The sequence below is a fragment of the Macrotis lagotis genome, chromosome 1, assembly GCF_037893015.1.
Source record: "Macrotis lagotis isolate mMagLag1 chromosome 1, bilby.v1.9.chrom.fasta, whole genome shotgun sequence".
In the NCBI taxonomy this organism is placed as follows: Eukaryota; Metazoa; Chordata; class Mammalia; order Peramelemorphia; family Peramelidae; genus Macrotis; species Macrotis lagotis.
The window spans coordinates 326,470,865-326,490,776 of NC_133658.1; the positions used below are offsets into that span (position 1 = coordinate 326,470,865).

The following is a 19,912-nucleotide window of genomic DNA, read 5'->3' on the forward strand; positions in this document are numbered from 1 at the left end:
GTACCAGTGGAACCTGATAGTCTGTTCTGCCGCTTTTAACCCCTTCGCAGCGCACCCCCCCCCAGCCCTAGGCGCACCCCGCTTCGCTAGAGGGCAGCAGGAGGCTGGGGTGCAGAGGGGAGGTGCAGGTAGTTGGGGGAGGGAGGTGGGCGCAGGTGCCTGGTGCGTTCGTTGCAGTTCCTCTCTGGGGCGGACGGTGGCGCCTTGGCTCTCGGCCCAACTCGCTTAGCTGTAGCTAAGGCGCCTTCGCCGTCACCTGCAACCTCAACCGAACCGTCTGGCCGGGCAGACCCGGAGGGACAGTGGCGCGGGCCACTCAGCGAGTGAGTGGGCTGCCACGCTAGCGCCCCAGCCAATGGGGAGCGAGAACACTAGGCGGAGGGGGCGGGTCCACGGCGCGTTAGGTTGAGGCGCGGGGTGCTATCTCCCGCCCTGGTCTGCCGCCGCCGCCTCCTCCTCCTCCTCCTCCTCCTCCTCCTCCTCCACCGCCGCCGCCGCCGCCGCCGCCGCCGCCTCAGCCCAGCGAGCGCCGCGGCCGCCGGAGCAGCTCCCGCGGCGGAGCCGGGGCCGGGGACGGATGGTCAGAGGAGGCCGCCAGCAGCAGCCGCGGACCCGCCTGCCCTCCAGGTGAGCCGGGGCCCGGGCGCTGGGGCGGCGGCGGGGGGACCGAGGCCGAGGGGGCGTGAGAGGCAGCGGCCGGGAGGGCGGGCGGCGGCGGGGCCGGAGGGGAGGCGGCCCCCGACCCGGTATTGTGCTGCACTCGGGGCGGCCCGCCCGGGAGGACCGTGACACCCTGGAGCCGGGCCAGGCGGGCCGGAGAGATGGGGAGAGCGGCCGGGCCGCCGCGGCCCGGGCCCGGAGCGGGGCGCCGCAGCCCGGGGCGCCGGGGGGCCCCAAGGACCGCGTGTTAAGCAGGCGGGGGGCGTCGGGACCCGACCTTGTGGCGGCCGCGGCAGCCTGCGAAGCCCGCCGACCTCTCGTCAGCGTATCGCTCCCGAGCGTGCGACACGTTTAGGACGAGGAAGGAGACTCAGTATCAGATGCAGATTTGGGACAAAGTTCCCAGCCCTCGGCCCAGGATCCCTGCCGCGGGGCGGGCGCCGTCCTCGGGCCAGGCGGGCGCCGTCCTCGGGCCAGGCGGGCGCCGTCCTCGGGCCAGGCTCCGCTCAGGCCGCCGGCCTCGGCGAGTCACTACCTGCCAGTCTCTGTGCTAGGCTCCGGGGTTACAAAGACCCGGCCCTTGAACGTGGGCTTCCCCCCCTTCCCGGCCTGCCCGCCCGGCTTCCTTCAGGGCTTAGCCCCGGTCCAGCCTTGTGCCGGGATGCTCTCCAGGCGCCCTCCGTCAGGAGTTCCCATTGCATCTTGTTTGTATGTCGTCCTTTGCAGGTTGGCTTCCCAGTTCCACTGGGAGCTCCTCGAGGGAAGGGGCTGTTTTTGTCTTTGTTTGTATTTTCAGTTTTTAGCTCAGCCTAGCCCTGAAAGACCTTGGGTTGATCCAACATGGATACAATTAGTCTAAAACAAGTACATGGGAAATATATTAAAAAATAAATGCAGAGTTATTTTGATGAGGAGGGAAAAGAACTGTTGGCAGATGAGGGAATCATCAAAGGCCTCTTGTGAAAGTTGGCTTTGGGTTGAGGAAAACTTACCTCACCGATGAATATGAGGAAGGAGAACATTTCAGATTTGAGAGATAACCTTTGGAAAGCCATTGAAGTAGAAAATGCAATGTTTTGTATAAAGAACTTGAACTAGGCCGTTTTGACTGGAACAAGTCAAATGAGAATAATTTGACATCAGTTTATAAATATAGGATATAGTCAGATTATGAAGGGATTTAAATGCCAAACGGAGGAGTTTTGTTTTTTTGGTTTTTTTGTCCTAAAGGCAGGAGAGAGCTTACTAAACCCTCATGAGCAGCAGAGTGACATGGTCAGACTTGTGTTTTAGGAATAGCTATTTGGCAAAGGATGTGAAAGATTCCTTAAAGAAAGGGAAAGATGTGAGCAGAAATGCCAAAGTGGTCCAGAGGTAGTAAGGATTTGAATAGCAAAAAGGGCATGGTTGTAAGAGAAGTTAGAGACTTATTAGAGATTTTAGTCTGTTAGATGTGGCGATTGATTACACATGGAATTGGGATTGGGGGAAAGGAAGAATTGAGGGTAATTTCTAGATTATAAATCTAAGTGATTGTATGATGGTGCCCCTGACAGAAATAAGGAAGTGAAGAAGAAATATGGATTGAGGGGAAAAGATAATGAGTTCTACTCTGGTCATGTGGAATTAGAGTTGCCCTTGAGACATCCAGGGAGAGATGCCCAGCAGGTTGTTGGTGAAAGGGACTAGAGCTCAGGAAAGATGAGGTCTGGGCATATAGATTTGGGATCCATCTGCATAGAAATAATTGAGCTCATGGGAACAGATGAGATCACCAAGAATTAGTACTGTAAACAGAGAAGAGAAGGGGGGTCCATGACAGAACCCTGTAGTATATTCATTCATAGAGTAGGATAGGAATGATTAAGCAAGGGAATCTGAGACTGAAGGGTCAGAAAGATAAGAGAACCAGAGAAGAATGTCATGAAAAGCAAGTGTCAAGAATATGAAGTGTGTGTCAGTATTGTGACATACCATAGAGGGGCCAAGCAGGATAAAGTCATTTAAAAAGTCTTTAAATTTAAGCAGTTAAACAATATTGCTAACCTTAGGAGAGATCATTTTCAGTTGAATGGTGGGTCTGGAGATAGATTGTAAAAAGTTAAGAACTAGGATAATGAACTGGAGGCAAAGAGTATAGGTAGTTTTTCTAGGAGTTAGGTAGGTCAAGTGAAGTATATTTGTTTTTTTTTTAAACTAGGATCACTTAGCATGTTTTTAGGCAGCAGAGAGGAAATTAGTGGATAAGGAAAGGTAAATTAGAAGGAATCCTTAAGGATTAGTCCCCAGAAGACGGATGGGGGTAAGGTCAAAGGTCAAAGTAGAAGGATTGGTCTTAGCCAGGAAAAGGACCATTTCTTTCTTACTGATTGGAATAAAGGGGAGAAGAATAGGGGTGATGATGAAGCAGTTTGAGGAGTGGAGTTGGGGAGAAGAGAGAAGTCATGACCTTGATTTTTAAAATTTAATTTAATTTTTTTCATTGAACAAAAATTTTTTTTCTCCATCTTCCCCCTCTCATTGGAGGAAGGAAAAAGAAAAACAAAATTCTTATTACAAATATGTATAGTCAAGCAAAACAAATTCCAGCTTTGATGGTCTCAGTTTTCTCCGTAAAATCCTTTGCTGAAAGTAAGTCAGGAAATGGTGGTGTGGGGGTTTTGAGAAGAGAAGTTCGCAATAAATATTGAAGGATCCTGTAATATAGAGTCAATCAGAGAAGAGTAAAAATATTATTATGTAACTGTAAAGGCCCAGATTAGAAGAGATAATGTAAATTTATATGGACCCAATAGCACAGCTTTATGACTTCCTTCAGCTGTTTCCAGAGGCATCTGCATAGAAGCAGAGAAGGTATATGGTAAAGGTAATCCGGGGCTGGAATTTGGAAAAGGATGAACCAAACAAAATAAGACAAAGGGGCAAAACTTAGTTGGAGTGGTTATCAGGATTCTGAAGGGACAAAAGTGAATCAGGAATAGGGTTGATGGATTGGGAAAGGATGAAAGGATAAAATAACAAGTTTGCAGTAAGGATAGAATAGCTTTAGGAGGGGTGAGATATAGGAAGATGGCAAAATAGGAGGTTATGTTCTGGATTTTGAGGGTGGAACATTGATAAATGATAATGAGATTAAGGATATAATTTATTTGCCTGAACTGAAGTGAAGAATCAGCTTCTGTGAATTATGAGCTTGATGCACTGGGTATATGAAAAAAAGTTAACATTTTTATTGGAAGAGGTCAGGGTACAGAATAAGACTGAGCTAGTTGTTGAAGTCCTTGAGAAAAGAGGGAGATGGATTGTGGAAGTGGGTAGATAATTAGATTTAGACTATCCATATTTGGATGATGAGGTTGTTGAGCAATGTTTCCTAGATTCTCTGATGAAATGATGAGGCAGTGGATGTGAAAGAGTTAGAAGGTAAGAGGAAGTTGGGGGGTTGTGATAGAGTTGAGTTGGGAGCAAGAAGTATCGGTGAATTGTTTTGCTAGTAGCTGAGGTCCTTAGCTGTGAGAGACAGAGGCCATGAGAGGAAGGAGACTGAGAGCATGAAGCTGTGAGGGAATGACCTTTGAGGGACAATAGGTTTGGAGAACCAAACTTGTGGGGCATTTGGCAAGGAGGGATAGTAGTAAATGAAGTAGTGGTAATTAGGACCCAGGCCGTTTGAGTCCGGGGGCATGGTACTATGTGTCAGAATATGGGGGGCTTTAGTTGCTTATATGGATAAGCTTGATCTGTCAAAAACAGTGGACACTGACACTGGACAAGTGGTCTGGGTTGTAAAGAGTAAGTAATCTGGGCTGTTAGAGTGAATATGGAAGACTTTACCCTTGGTGTAGTGAGCCTAGGTGATTTGGGTTTATTGTTTTTTTTTGTTTGTTTGTTTTAGGTTTTTGCTAGGCAATGGGGTTAAGTGGCTTGCCCTAGGCCACACAGCTAGGTCATTATCATGGCTGAGGCTGGATTTGAACCCAGGTACTCCTGACTCCAGGGCTGGTGCTTTATCCGCTGTACCACCTAGCCGCCCCTGGGTTTATTGTTGTTGCTTACTTTTTGTCCGGATATCTGAAAGTCAGGGAATTGTAGAGGAGAAAAAAGGCAGATGACTAAAAATAGAGAATTATCTGCTAATGGAAAGTTCACTGTGCTTTATAGTTATCATGAACAGATCACATTAACTCTACACAGTCATGAAGGACTGAGTTTGGAGCTCATAAGATCCTTTGGACCTGACTGTGGATGGCAATAGGTATATATGAGACTGGTCTATTCTGTGAGAACAGTTTACAAAGGTACCTGGCATGAAAATTGATATGTGAAATTTTAAATTTGCTGAAGTGATAGAGGTATTCATGCATTGTGATACGAGCAGGTAATGAATAGGGTTGAGTGTTCGAGGGTGCACTTGTCCTCATTTGGCATGGTATATGTGGGACCCTTGTTGTCAGGATTTTCCAGGTTAGGGTTGTGACTGGTCTAGAGGGAATCAGATATCAAGGTGGCAGATTGGTTGACAATTGCTTTGAGAAACTCAAGGTTACCTCACTCCACCTTATTCTTAGCCCCTTCACTCTCTAATAACTACTTTATCTATTTGGTCTCTAGACTGACTGGCACAGTGGAGAAACCACCTCGAAAACGGAAAACCAGGTAAGTTCTGAGGCTTATTCGCTTGAAGTATTTGCGTTTTGAGGCTCAGCCTTACTTTTTTTGCTAATTTTAAGTCAATGGTAGATAAACTCTGTTCAGATTCTTCCTTGACCTATTTAATATGTACACTATAAATACATTAAACACCTATCTTTTGAGTAATTGTTTTACTTTCAATGTAACATTTTCTTGGACAGTATAGGTCATGGATAATTTAAATCATTAATATTCCTAAATTCCTATTTTAGCCAATAATTTTTTTGCTTGATATTAATTTTTTCTATAAATTAAAATCTGCTTTCTCTTCATTCTAACTTCATCTCTTTTTTTAAAAATTTATTTTTTTATTTAAAGCAATGGAGTTAAGTGACTTGTCCAAGGTCACACTGCTAGGTGATTAAGTGTCTGAGGCTGAATTTGAACTCAGGTCCTCCTGACTCCAGGGCCATGCTCTATCCACTGTGCCACCTAGCTGCCCCCCACCTTCATCTCTTACTGAGAAAGCAAGAAAAGCAAAACCTCTATTACAGACACATATAGTCAAGCAAAACAAATTTCAGAGTTGGTCTTGATCAAAATAAAACGTTTCATTCTGTACCCTAAATCCATTCCCCTTGCTCTCATGAGTCCTCAGGAATCATTAACTTGTGATTTAATTTTTTAAGTGTTGGTATCTTTTTGTTTTTACATCACCTACATCCTCCACTTTTATTTTTCTCTCCCAGAAGGCTAACCCCTGTAATATAGAAAAAAATTAACATATATTGAAAAAGTCTGTTATATGCAGTGTAACATACACCTGGTCCTCCAGGTCTGCAAAAAAGTTGAGGAGGTCTTCTTATATCCCTCCTTTGGGGCCATTTGATTGTTATCGATTTTGCAGTATTCAGTTTTGATTGTTTCATTGTTCTTTCTGTTTACATTGTTATAAAGGTTTTCTATGTTATTTTTCTAGTTCTTTTTATTTTCCCTTTGTGTCAATTCATATCAGTATTTTCATGCTTCTTATAACACAGTAATATTCCACTACATTTATGCATTACAATTTAAGTATTGCATATACTTGTTTCAGTTCTTTGCTATTGCAAGAAATGTTTTATAATTTTAACTTTTTTCCATAACTTTTTTATTAGAACTTCTATCTTGTCTTTTTTGTTTTTTGCCTACTCATTGAAAGTAACAATGAAGTATCTGAAATATTGGGAATTGGAGAGGAGAAGCAGAAGAATATGATTGGGGAATTATCCCTTGAATGCTGAAAAGTTAAAGTTGCCCTTCAAATATATCACTAAGAGATCTCAGCAACTCTATAGTTATGAGGGATTCATTTTAAATGGAGACATTGAAATAAGGCAGTTAGAGTAGAATGGTTAGTCCATAACTATTGCCATGAATAATGACTGTATTTAGTTTGACTAAACCTCAAAATGGTGGATGAAGCTTTGTCAATATTCTAGCAGGCTTTACCATTTGTAGAGAAAAATATTTTGAAGGTAAATGTAAAGGTTTATGTGATCATATGATCTAGGGACCTCAGGCCAGTAGTTCCAGCTGTTTCCTTTTATAGCTGAGAAAACTGAGACCCAGAGAAGTTTGTGACTTGCTAATGTTACATGGATAGTAAGCTTCAGAGATAGTTTTGTAATATGTATATATGTATGTATGTATATATAGGTGTATAATTACATTCATATATATCTGTCTTCTCCCCCCTTTCCTTCTTCTTTCTTCCCTCAGACTTTCAGATGGTATTTTGGACATGACAGTTCTCAAAAGTCTAGGTCAGTGGAGTCTTGCAGATTATGGTTTTTTGTTTTGTTTTGTTTTGTTTTATTTTTTACATTTTAGTCTTGAAGATTCTTGTAGGACCTGCCAAAAAAATAGGTTTCAGGTATAGCCTTGACCCTGTTTGTTATCCAACAACCTGCCTGATTTCATTCAGTTAAACTTATTTCTAGAAGATTGGACAACAGATAATGAATGTTTTTTGGCCATAGCAGCTCATAAAGACTATCTTTTCATGGCACAGTTAAGTGGTAGAATGGACATAGTGCTGGGGCTATAGTGAGGAAGACCTGAATTCAAATCCAGCCTCAGATACTTATTAACCTGTGTAATTCCAGGCAAGTCATTTAACCTTTGTTTTTCTCAGTTTACTTATTACCTTACCTCCCAGAATGGATGTGAAGATCAAATGAAATAGTATTTGTTAAGCACTTAGCATAGGGCATGGCACATAAGTGTTATGTAGCTATTGTTATTAATCATCTCTGGGTCTTCATAATTGTGATCTGTATTGATGATGAGGATAACTACATTGATGAAATCATGTATCTCTTGAAATATTTTCCTAGGTAATGAAATTAAAAAAACTCATTTTCTTTATTTTTTCTGAGGCAAATAAAAAACAATCTCAGCATTTGGTTGCAATAGATTAAAGGTACATTATAGAACCTTTAAAAGTTTATTGATGCTTTTTAAATATTGTCATTTCTGGGAAATGACTCAAACTTGGAACAAAAAAATAGTTAAGCCAAACCAAAAATGACAACAATGAGATAATTTATTAAATTACTGTGCAAATCTTAATGTACTATGTAAACATTATCATTATTGTTAACAATAATATTATTTGACAACGTGTAATATATCTGTAATTTACTACCTGTATAATGAAAACATGGAGGTATGGTTCACCATCAGTCTCTTGGTAACTGTATTTATCTGAGTTGAGATGTCTTGTTTTGCTTTTCATTGCTGAGGTCACTGAGTTTGGTATTGATTTGTTTCTTTTTTCATTTTATTTCATTAATTCATATGCATTTTCTCTTGGTTCTAGCACATATTAATTGTGCTAGTAATCTGGGCTGATGCTGAGACCCTTGTTCTTTTTTTATGCTTTTAGGGAAAACTGTCCAAAATAAGAAAATTCTTTTGCTTTTCAATAGCAACTATTGTCAGTAATCTCTGTGTAGTGAGGGAATAAATCTTTTTTTATCCTATTGAAGACAATGATAGTTGTTACATACACTAATTAAGATTTTCTTCATACTGTAGGGTTTGGGTTTTTTTTTTTATTATAATTCTCAAAATACAAGAGATTTAGGCATTGTAATAGTTTCAATAGATTGACTATGTCCTTTTGTTATACCATGTAAAGCAGAATAAATTGACTTCTCTCCAAGGTGGCTGTTTTTTGTTACCTCTTTTTCCTAAAGTATTGACTTCATCATCAGCATATGCATCCTGGCTCCCTTGAGACTGGAGGGAGCTATGTGGTACCCAATGAGGAAGGGGAGAATCTGTTTGTTGCTCCATAGAAAAATAGGAAATATTTGTTAGTCTTTCAAAAAAAGAAGAATAGGATGTATTTGTCTTCCACATTTCTAGAATTTCTTTCACTGACATAGCTTCTGTTTTCAAGGATAGTTTTATAATGACATTATAATTTACGAATGCACAAATTAACAAGGAGGCCTAGTTTAAATTCAGTTATGGTTTTTTGTAAAAAAAAAACAACACAAAAACACAAACAACCCAAAACTATGGAAATGCAGTGGATATGAATTTATGGGTCTTAAACTTGGAGTCACAAAGATCTGCATTCAAATCCCTTCTCCTTCACTTAGAAGCACTGTGACCCGAGGCATCCACTTTACTTCTTAGAACTTTAGTTTCCTTGTCCATAAAGTGGGGATGTTACTTATAATGCTTGTCTCTAGGAGTAAATGGAATATATAAAGCACTTTACAAACTCAAACCTTTCATAAATACCAGCTACTGTAGTGTGCAAATTAACTGAGGCAAACCAAAATTTTTTGACTCATAAAATAATAACATATCTTTGTGCATCTTCAAAACATCTTTTAATATGCATTGTGTATTTTTGTTGTAAACACTTGTTTTACATACTTTATTTAGTTTACAAAATTTTTTGGCATATTTTTAAGTTCTTCATCATTACCCTTCACTTCTACCAATATTGGTTATATGAGAGTCCATTTTTCCAGACCTAGCCCTGATTACAACCTATAAATTTTCATTTACTTTTACACAAGGTGAGTTAACAGGCCAATGAATTATATTGCATGTCCATTTCCTCAATAGCTTGTCTGACTTTTTCCTGAAGTATGGCATGGTGCAGTGTTGTATTGTTATATCCTGTTTCCATTGGAAAATTATTGTAATTCAAAGACAATAGTGCATCTATGTATTTAATGGAAATTATCATTCCCATAAGTGAAGTAAGACTTCCAGGTCCATTAGAAATAAAAAAAAAATTCTCACATTATTTTGATGTATTTTTACAGTCTGATAAAGATGTCTGTATCTTATAGGTTTGTTTGAAAATCTGACAACAATCTTTGTATCTATAGTCGTGAATGAAAAAGTAAGTTTTTGTTTCTTGATTGAGTTAATGTAAGTAAAATGGTCTGTAAATTCTAAAGCTTTAAATAATGTTTAGCTATTATCAGTTAAAATTATCTTTTTTCTACTCTTCAGTACTTTTGTTTCTAGATTATCTTGACCACGACAGGCATTTTTTCCTTTATAGCAAGTCAGATTCTCTCCTCCCCTCCCCAGTTCTCACTGTATGCCGTCCTTCCCTGCTTTCAGGTCCCTCAAGGGGTATTAGGTTATTTTCTGATGATTAGTTAAGCTGGTTTGCAGCAATTGTTTCAATTCTTGGCTTCAGACTTTTTATTTGACCACACTTTCCTTTCAAATTTGGTGAAAGGTTCTGTGGTTCTATGTAGACTTGAATCATCCTTGGAATTCTTTACATTTCCAGATCAACAGCAATTGTAATAGCTACAACAGTCACTAAAGTGTGCTCTTTATGAACTACAGCTTTTGTGCATTTTTTTGAGAAATATCTATTATTAAAAACATAAAAGAGAACAATAAAATATAAGTTTGATACAAAATCTACCATTTAGTTATTTAAATATGGGACAGTAGCTAAATTTGGTTTCATCTGGGCAAATTCAGACTTAAAGAGTCAAACTAGTATGTATGTGTGTAACTATATAAAAATTATTGTTTATTCCGAATAATTGATATACCATTGAATTACTATGTTGTTAAAAAATTAAAGGTGGGAACATCACAGGTAATATTAGTTAGAGAAACACATAAAAATTGAAGTAATATACTTTGTCAGATATATTTTTATTAAAGGTGGCAATATCACAGGTGATATTAGAGAAACACAAAATAATTGAAGTAATATACTTTGTCAGATATGTTTTTGTGCTTCTTTTATTCAGTGCATCTGAGTCCTCATTGTTGTGAATATTACCTCCAAGGATGTATATTATAATCCATCGATGTGCTTATATCATGTATAATTTTTGCCCATATACTACAGAAAAACCTTCCAAAGGGGTGTAACTAATTTGAAGCCTTCTTTCAATCCATTTGACTATGTGGCTACCTATGGAACCTGAAAATTATCTGGTTTTATGTATTGCTCTCTCCACTTGATTATTCAGTAATATCTCTCTATTAACATCCTTTCTGCCATTTTTTCCTCTTGTAAAATTCTTGGTTAGAAATGGTGTTTCATCTCACTCATACCTATCATATGCTTCTCTATGGACCTTTAGGTGATCTTTGGTTCTTTGGAGACTCTGATATATGGTTTGGAGCCATAGCATCAAAGATAAACCTTTTGTAAAAGATGATGGTGAGGCAGCTAGGTGGCACAGTGGAAAGAGCACCAGCCTTGGAGTCAGGAGGACCTGAGTTCAAATCCGGCCTCAGATACTTAATAATTACCTAGCTGTGTGGCCTTGGACAAGTCACTTAACCCCATTGCCTTGCAAAAACAAACAAACAAAAAGATGATGGTCCTTTATTTCTAAAAGAAGCTTGGAATCATTAAAGGTACTGATCAGTTTTCCAAAAGCAATCTAGTTCTTATTTTGGCAATTGTCTGATCCCAGATCATTCTTCATTCACTGTGCTTGTTAAAGAACTTTATACTGGTGGAACAACTCTGTTTGCTGTGGTCTGGATAATAAACTTTTTTATCCACTTTTCTTTTCAATTTAGATTGTTAAACCATGTTCTATTTTTTTTTTTTTGCAAGAGGTTAAGTGGTTTTCTCAAGGTCACACAGCTAGGTAATTATTAAGTGTCTGAGGTTAGATTTGAATTCAGGTCCTCCTGACTCCAGGATCAGAACTTTATTCATTGGGCCACCTAGCAGCTCACAAACATTCTTTTTTATAGTTGTGGATCATATTTAGGAGAGTCTGCAATGTTCTGGAGCCTTGATTCAGTTAGCCTAATGTCATCTACAAACAGGAGCTTATGAAGGAAATATCTTTCTACAGGAAATCTCTCCTATTTTAGCTCTGCTCTAAATATCCTCAATGACAGTGGCAAACACCTTTTACAAGAATACATCTGCCATCAGAATATCATTTCACAAAGTTATTTCTATTATACCTTTTAGAAAATCTTGTATAATTTTAACATATCCATAGGAGACTTAGTTGGAGGTAAACCTTACCTGATCTCTAATTATCTGTTACTCTGATACCTGGCCTGTGTAGCTTATTAGTATTCCTATACTTATACTGACTTTTACCTTTAATTAACTCTTGATGTGCTGACAATTATTCAGAACTTATACAATCTTTTACACGTTATAGAAATCCCTTCTAAAACATCCCTGAGAAATAACTATTAAAGACTTTTTTCATTTTTTTCCTTTATTCACCAACAATTTTGAGGATTGTTACAGTTCATCACATTATTATTTCAAACATTCAAAAGTCTTAAGACTTGCTTTTCATTTCTGAATGTTTCTGTAATTTTTCCATGACTAAAGAATGGTGATTTTAAAAATATAGAACATAATACCCTAGATCTCATAGCTAGTTTTCTTTATTCTGATTTTGGAATTTATTACTTGACCTATAATATTTTCACCTGTACCTGCAATGCTCTCCCTCCCATCACCTCCTCTTGTCTGCCTTCAAGTCTCAGCTAAAGTGTTTCCTTTTGCAAGCAGGTTTTCCAAATCCCTCTTAATGCTAGTAATTATCTCCAATTTATCCTATAAGTATTTTGTTTATAAATAGTTGATTGTAAATTCCTTAAGAACAGTGATTTTTTTTCCTTTTTTTGTGGTTTTCTCAGCACTTAGCATAATTTCTGGTACATAATTTCTCTTACTGTACATAAATTTCTTGATTCTGCTAATTTTGCTATTCATTATTTCATTGATCTTTCATGTTTTTTCTAAAATCATTGAGCTCATCATTTCTTATAGCACAGAAGTATTCTTAAAGTATGATTTTTGGTTTATTTTATATTATTACAATAATTTTGTTATAAGAGTAAACATACCCCCTCCCAAGAAGATGAGAAACCTCAAGAATAGTGAGAGAGAGAGAAATAAATGTACTTCAGTCTGTGTTCAGATTCCAATGACTCTGTCTCTGGGGTGAGTTGTCTTCTTTATCATAAGTTCATCAGAGAAGTTAGTTCAGTATTTTTCCCACAGTTGCTATTACTAGCTGTCCTTCCCTCCACTCTATTCCTCCCCATTCTCATTTATTCTATTCTCTTTCTCTTTCATCCTGGTCCTGTCCAAAAGTGTGTTGTATCTGAGTTCCCTCTCCCACAATCTTCCCTCTCTTCTATGACCTATTCCCCCCTTCCCTCCCCCCATTCTCCCTTATCCCATCCCTTTCTTCTCATTTTTCTCTAGTGTAAGAAAAATTTCCTCACCCTATTAAGTGTGTATGTCATTTCCTCCCTGAGCCATTGCTGATGAGAATGAAGGCTCACTCATTCCCCCTTGCCTTCCCCCTTTCCACTCCATTGAAAAAGCTTTTTCTTGACTCTTATGTGAAATTTCTTAGCTTCTTCCTCTCCTTTCCCTTTCTCCCAGCACTTTCCTTTATTACTCATTGACTCCATCTTTTTACTATATTATACCATTCTATTCTGCTCCTTCCTGTGCCCTGTCTATATATGCTCCTTCCAACAGCTCTTATAAATGAGAAAGTTATATGAATTTTTAATATCTTCTTCCCATGCAGGAATACACACAGTTTAACATCATTAAGTTCCTCATGATCCTTCTCTTCCACCCCCTCTGTGGTTCACCAGAATCCTGTACTTGAAGATCAAACTTTCTGTTCAGCTCTGGTTGTTTCGATAAGAAAGTTTGAAAGTCCCCTGTTTCATTGAAAGTCCATCTTTTCCCCTGAAAGAGGATGTTCACTTTTGCTGGGTAGTTGATTCTTGGTTGTACACCAAGATCTTTTGCCTTCCAGAATATCATATTCCAATCCCTATGAGCCCTTAATGTAGAATGCTGCCAAATCCTGTGTAATCCTGACTATGGAGCCTTAGTAGTTGAATTGTTTGTTTCTGGCAGCTTTTAGAATTTTCTCTTTGATTTGGGAGTTTTGGAATTTGGCTCTAATATTCCTGGAAGTTTTTCTTTCGGGATCTCTTTCAGGAGGTGACTGGTGAATTCCCTCAATTACTATTTTACCCTCTGCTTCTAGGATCTCAGTGCAACTTTGCTGTATTATTTCTTGAAAAATAAAGTTTAGGCTCTTTTCTGGTCATGACCTTCAGGTAGCCCACTAATTTTTAAATTATTTCTTCTGGATCTGTTTTCAAGGTTGGTTGTTTTTCCAGTGAGATATTTCACATTTTCTTCTAATTTTTGGCTTTTTTAAGAAGAGTTTTATTTCTTCCTGATTTCTTGCAAAGTCATCAGCATCCTTTTTGTTCCATTCTTCATTTGAAGGAGTTATTTTCTTCAGAGAGCTTTTTTATCTCCTTTTTCCTATGGGCCAATTCTGCTTTTTAAGGTAGAATTTGCCTTTTGCCTCATTTGCCTTTTGTTTTGCCTTTACCATTAGGCATAAACTGGTTTTTAACATTATGCTCTTCAGTATATTTTTGTATTTCTTTCTCCAAGCTGCTAAATTGGTTTTCATGCTTTTTCTGCATCACTCTCATTTCTCCTCCCAATTTTTCCTCCACCTCCCTTAATTGCTTTTCAAAGTCTTTTTTTTTTAAGTTCATCCATAGTCTGAGCCCATTTTCATGGAGGTTTTGGATATGGGAGCTTCGATTTTTGTCATCTGAGTATGTGTTTTGATATTCCATGGAACTAAAGTAATTTTCTATGGTCTGATTCTTCTTTTTCTGTTGTTTACTCAGAGTCATAATTTGATGGCTTTTGGAGTTTTAGGAGGAAGGAGTTCCCGGGAAATGCTGCCTTCACGTTGCCATCTTGGCTTCACCTCCAGAAGTAGTCTTTTTTTTCCTTATTTATTTATTCTTATTTTGTATAATGTTTCTTTTATACATTACTAAAATGTTCTTGTTTAAGAGTAAACCTAAAACCCCCTCCCTCCAAATAATATAGACCCGCATGGACAATAAAGTAAAGGGGGAGAAAATTTAAAATTAAAATGAAAGAAAAATAATAATAATTGTAGGTATGGCCAGGTGGCGCAGTGGATGGAGCACTGGCCCTGGAGCCAGGAGCACCCAAGCCCAAATCTGGCCCCAGATACCCAACAATCACCCATCTGTGTGACCCTGTATAAGCCACCCCAATCCCTGCAACCCCACCCCCAAAAAGACCCAAAATAAAATAAAATAGAAATAATAATAATAGTAGGGGTGGCTGGGTGGCAGACAGAGCACTGGTCCTTGGGCCAGGACCACCTGGATCCAAATGCAGACTCAAACACCCAACAATCACCAAGCTGTGTGGCCCCTGGAAGGCCACCCAGGCCCATTTGCCCTGTAACCCCCCCCCCCAAATAAATAATAATAAAATTGTGCTTCAGTCTGTGTTCCAACACCACCAGCTCTGTCATGGGTGGATCACATTCTTTATGATAAGGCCATCAAAAAAGTTACTTCCATCTTTTTCCACCATTGCCATTGCTGATTACAACTCCCTCCATTTGTGCTTCTCTACTACCATGTACTATATTTTCTCTCTCCTTTCACTCTGACTGCTGTAGCGTAGCTGAGTGGCACAGCAGACAGATCCCCAGCCCTGGCACCAAGAGACCCTGAGCCCACATACCACACCTTAAGCCCATCATCTACTTGGCCCTATGGTCCCAGCCAGGCCATCCAATCTATCCAATCTCAGCCCCTTGCAAGAAGTAAAAAAGAAAATGTGTTATATCTGACCACTCTCCCCCCATGGTCCATCCTCTCCTCCATCACTCACATCCCCCCCACTTCCCCCCTGTTCCCCTTCTCTCTTTCTTACTCCAGATGTCTATACCCCATTGAGTATATATGCTGTTTCCTCTCTTAGCCTCCTCTGACGAGAGCGAAGATTCCCTCATTCTGCCTTGCCTTCCCCCCTTCCATATCATTGCAATAACTCATTGTAATAAAGAAAATCTTATATGAAATATCTTAGCCTATTCCTCCTCTTCTTTTTCTTTCTCTCATTACATTTCACTTTTATCTATTTACTCCATTTTTACACCACAATATATCTTCAGATTCATCTTTCTCCTGTGCTTCATCTATAAAAACTCCTTCTACCTGCTCTATTAAATGAGAAGGTTCATACGAGTGTTATCAGTATTATTTTTCTATACAGGAATACATGTATTTCATCATCATTGAGTCGCTCATATTTTCCCCCTTCTCCTCCACTCTCTATGCTTCACTTGAGTCCTGTATTTGAAGATCAAACCTTCTGTTCAGCTCTGGCCATTCCAACAGAAACATTTGAAATTGAAAGTTCATCTTTTTCCCTGGAAGAGAACATTGAGTTTTTCTGGGTAGTTGATTCTTGGTTGCATTCTGAGCTCTTTTGCCTTCTGGAATATTATATTCCAAGCCCTACGAATTAATGTAGTTGCTGCTAAGTCCTGTGTAATACTGACTACAGCTCCATGATATTTGAACTGTGTCCTTCTGGCTGCTTGTAATATTTTCTCTTTGACTTGGGAGTTCTGGAACTTGGCTATAATATTCCTGGGTTTTTTTTTTTCTTTTTTTGGCTTTCTCAGGGAGATTGGTGGATTCTCTCCATTTCTATTTTGCCCTCTGCTTCTAGGATATCAGGGCAATTTTCCTGTAGTAATTCTTTGAAAATGATGTTAAGGCTCTTTTCCTGATCATGACTTTCAGGTATTCTAGTAATTTTTAAATTATCTTTTCTAAATCTGTTTTCCATCTCAGTTGTTTTTTCAATGACATGTTTCACATTTTCTTCTAATTTTTCATTCTTTTGGTTTTGAAGTATTGTGTCTTGATTTCTCGTAAAATCAGCAGCCTCCCTCAGTTCCATTCTACATCTGAAGGATTTGTTCTCCTCAGAGACCTTTCTTATCTCTTTTTCCATCTAGCCAATTCTGCTTTTTAAAGCATTCTTCTCCTCAATAACTTTTTGAACTGTTTTATCCATTTGACCTATGCTGGTTTTTAACATGTTGTTTTCTTCAGCATTTTTTTTTGATCTCCTTGACTAAGCTGCTGACTTCTTTTTCATGTTTTTCGTGCATCTCTCTCATTTCTTTTCCCAATATTTCTTCTATCTCCCTCACTTGATTTTCAAAGTCTTTTTTGAGCTCTGTTGTAGCCTGAGCCCAATTTCTGTTTTTCTTGGAGTCGTTAGATGCAGGGGCTCATGCTTCCTCATCTTCAGATTGAGTGTTTTGATCCTTCTTGGGATCACAGGCAAAGTATTTCTCAATGGTATTCCTCTTTTTTCTCTGCTTACTCATTTCTCCAGCCTGTGCTTGGTTTTGGGGTGCTTCCTGAGCTTTTGATTGTGTGAGGCTCTGTCTTCCCTCCTGGTCTGTGAATGACCATAAGCATACCCCTCTGCCATGGGGCTGAGGTGGGGGGGCCTGTTGTTCTGTGGGGGGGCCTAGACTGCAATCAGGATCTGAATGTGGTCACAACCCCAGAGCCCTGTTCCAGGGACAGAGGACAGAAATTGGCAATCTCTCTCTACTACCCTCCCTAGCCTCAGCACTCACACCCTGGGGGCTCCTGCTTACCGGCTCTGCCTGCTTCCATTTCTGGTTCTGGGTTGCCATGACCATGCTGCTTGCTGTGTGCCCTGAGGGCTGTGCTTCACATGCTCTCTCTGGCAGAGGTACCCCCACTGATCATCTAAGTTGTGCCTGGTACTCCCTGGGGTGTAGGTCAGGAAACTGTCCTTGCTGCCATGAGCCACGGCTCCCAGCACCCTGGGGCTGCCTCCAGGAGGCTGAAGTTCCTTTGCTCTGACGGGCCACCCCTCTGGTGGGCCACCCCTCCCAGCCCATGAAGCCGAGCCTTTCCACTCTTTTCCAGGTTACCCTGGGTTGTAGAACTGACTCACTGCATCCCTCTGTGGATTCTGTGTCTTGAAAATTTAGTTAAGAGTCCTTAGCTTAAAAGTTTTGAGCGAGAGCACCTAAGAGACAAACCTCTCCCCCAGAAGTATTCTTTTTAAAAAAATTTATTTAAGGCAATGCAGTTAAGTGACTTACCCAAGGTTGCACAGCTAGACAATTATGAAGTGTCTGAGGCTGGATTTGAACTCAGGTCCTCTTGACTCCAGGGCTGGTGCTGTAGTCACTGTGCCACCTAGCTGTCCCCTAGCACAGTAACATTCTATCACAATTATATACCACAGCTTCCTCAGTCATTCCTCAGTTGATGGACATCCCTGAAATTTCCATTTCTTTGCCACTATAAAGAGAACTGTTATAAACATCCTGTAACACATAGCTTTTTCTCTTTTTTCCCTAGTCTTCTTTGGAAATAGATGTGATATTACTGGGTCAAAGGGTACATAAATAGTTTAATAACTCTTGGGGTATAATTCTAGATTGGGTCATTGCACAGATCTTTCAGCAATAGTGGTGTTCCAATAGTGTCCCAATTTTTCCACATCTCCAAAATTTGTTTCTTTTCCCTTCTTTAATCTGCTAGGCATAAAATGATATTTCAAGTTGTTTTTAATATATTTTTCTCTTATCAATAATAATTTAGATCATTTTAATATGGAAAGCTTTATTGGAAAGTTACCTGTTCATATCCTTGGGGAATGATTTGTATTCATTTATTATATATTGTAGTTATGAGACCTTTATCTGATATTGCATATATATATCATATATATTCATATATATATGATATATATATATATAATGAGACCTTTATCTGATATTATATGTAGTAGTTGTGAGACTTTTATCTGATGAACATTTTTTGTTTTACTTCTCTTCCTGACTATATTCATTTTATTTGTGCAAAACTTTTTTTTTTTTTTAGGTTTTTTGCTAGGCAAATGGGGTTAAGTGGCATGCCCAAGGCCACACAGCTAGGTAATTATTAAGTGTCTGAGACCGGATTTGAACCTAGGTACTCCTGACTCCAGGGCCAGTGCTTCATCCATTGCGCCACCTAGCCGCCCCTCAAAACTTCTTAATTTAATGTAATTGAAATTATCCATTTTACAACTAATTTTACTCTCTCTTATTCTTAAATTGTTTATCCATAAGTCTGATAAAAAATATGTTCCATTGTCTCCTAGTTTTCTTGTAAAATCTCTCTTTAAATCTAAGTCACGTATCCATTTTCACCATATCTTTTTATATGAGATGAGATATTGGTCTATACCCAGTTTCTGCCATACTGTTTTCCTAACAATTTTAAAAAACTGAATAATGAATTCTAATTCCCCAAATCTTAATTCATGACACTTGTCAAATACAGGGTCATTAAATGTTATTACCCTCGATAAATTGCATGTCTGCACTATTGCATTGATTTCTCTAACTACTAGATAATTTTGAGAATTACTACCTTTTAATGCAATGTAAGATCTGTTACTGCTGAACCTCGTTCCTTTACCTTTTTTATTATTTCCTTTTATATTCTTGATTCTTTGTTTTTCCAAATGAATTTTATTATATGTTTTTCTTATTCAATAAATTTCTTTTGGTAATTTAATTGGAATGGCAGAATGTATAAATTAGTTTGCATAAAATTGTCTTTCTTATTACACTGACATAATTTGTTCCTGGGTTTGTTTTGGCAGAGTATTTTATACTGTCTAGAGTTATTTTTATATAGGTCATTTTTTTAAAACTATCTTTTCTTTCAGAGTTTTATTTGTGATATAGAGGAATGCTTATGATTTCTATGAATTTGCTTTATACTCTTTATAATTAATTTTAGTAAACATTGGATCCTAAGCCTAAAGAGTATTTTTAGTTAAAAGAAAATAACTTCTTAAAATATAATAATCTTAAGGAAATAAATAAATATATATATATGTATATGAATACTGATTTTTTTGCAAGTATTTTAAAACAAATGGAATTGAATAGCAGATGTATTATATCAACAAGCCTATCTTTTGGTAACATGAACAGTTTTGACCAATCTTGAGGTTGTGTTTTTTTTTTTCCCATTGACTGAGTAGACACATTGCATATGACAAACTTAGGCAGTAAAACATGATTTTCATGTGTGCTTGTCTGTCATTGAAGTAGAACTCTATAGATGACTTCCTAGAATCCCAGGGTTCTACAGAATAAGAAACTTTGGAATAGAGAGTCTTAAAGCGACA

General features: G+C 38.8%; 1 protein-coding gene across 1 annotated transcript in view; it reads left to right on the forward strand.

Moving 5' to 3' along the window:
• Window positions 1–518: 518 nt before the first annotated feature.
• The window catches only part of SCAI (suppressor of cancer cell invasion), a 214,596-nt gene continuing 195,202 nt past the window's right edge, over window positions 519–19,912 (forward strand). Inside the window, exons 1-2 of the mRNA XM_074211586.1 lie at window positions 519–627; window positions 5,272–5,316. Of these exons, the coding sequence (XP_074067687.1) occupies window positions 578–627; window positions 5,272–5,316 (95 nt within the window). The 5' untranslated portion in view covers window positions 519–577. The remainder of the gene's footprint in view (window positions 628–5,271; window positions 5,317–19,912) is intronic.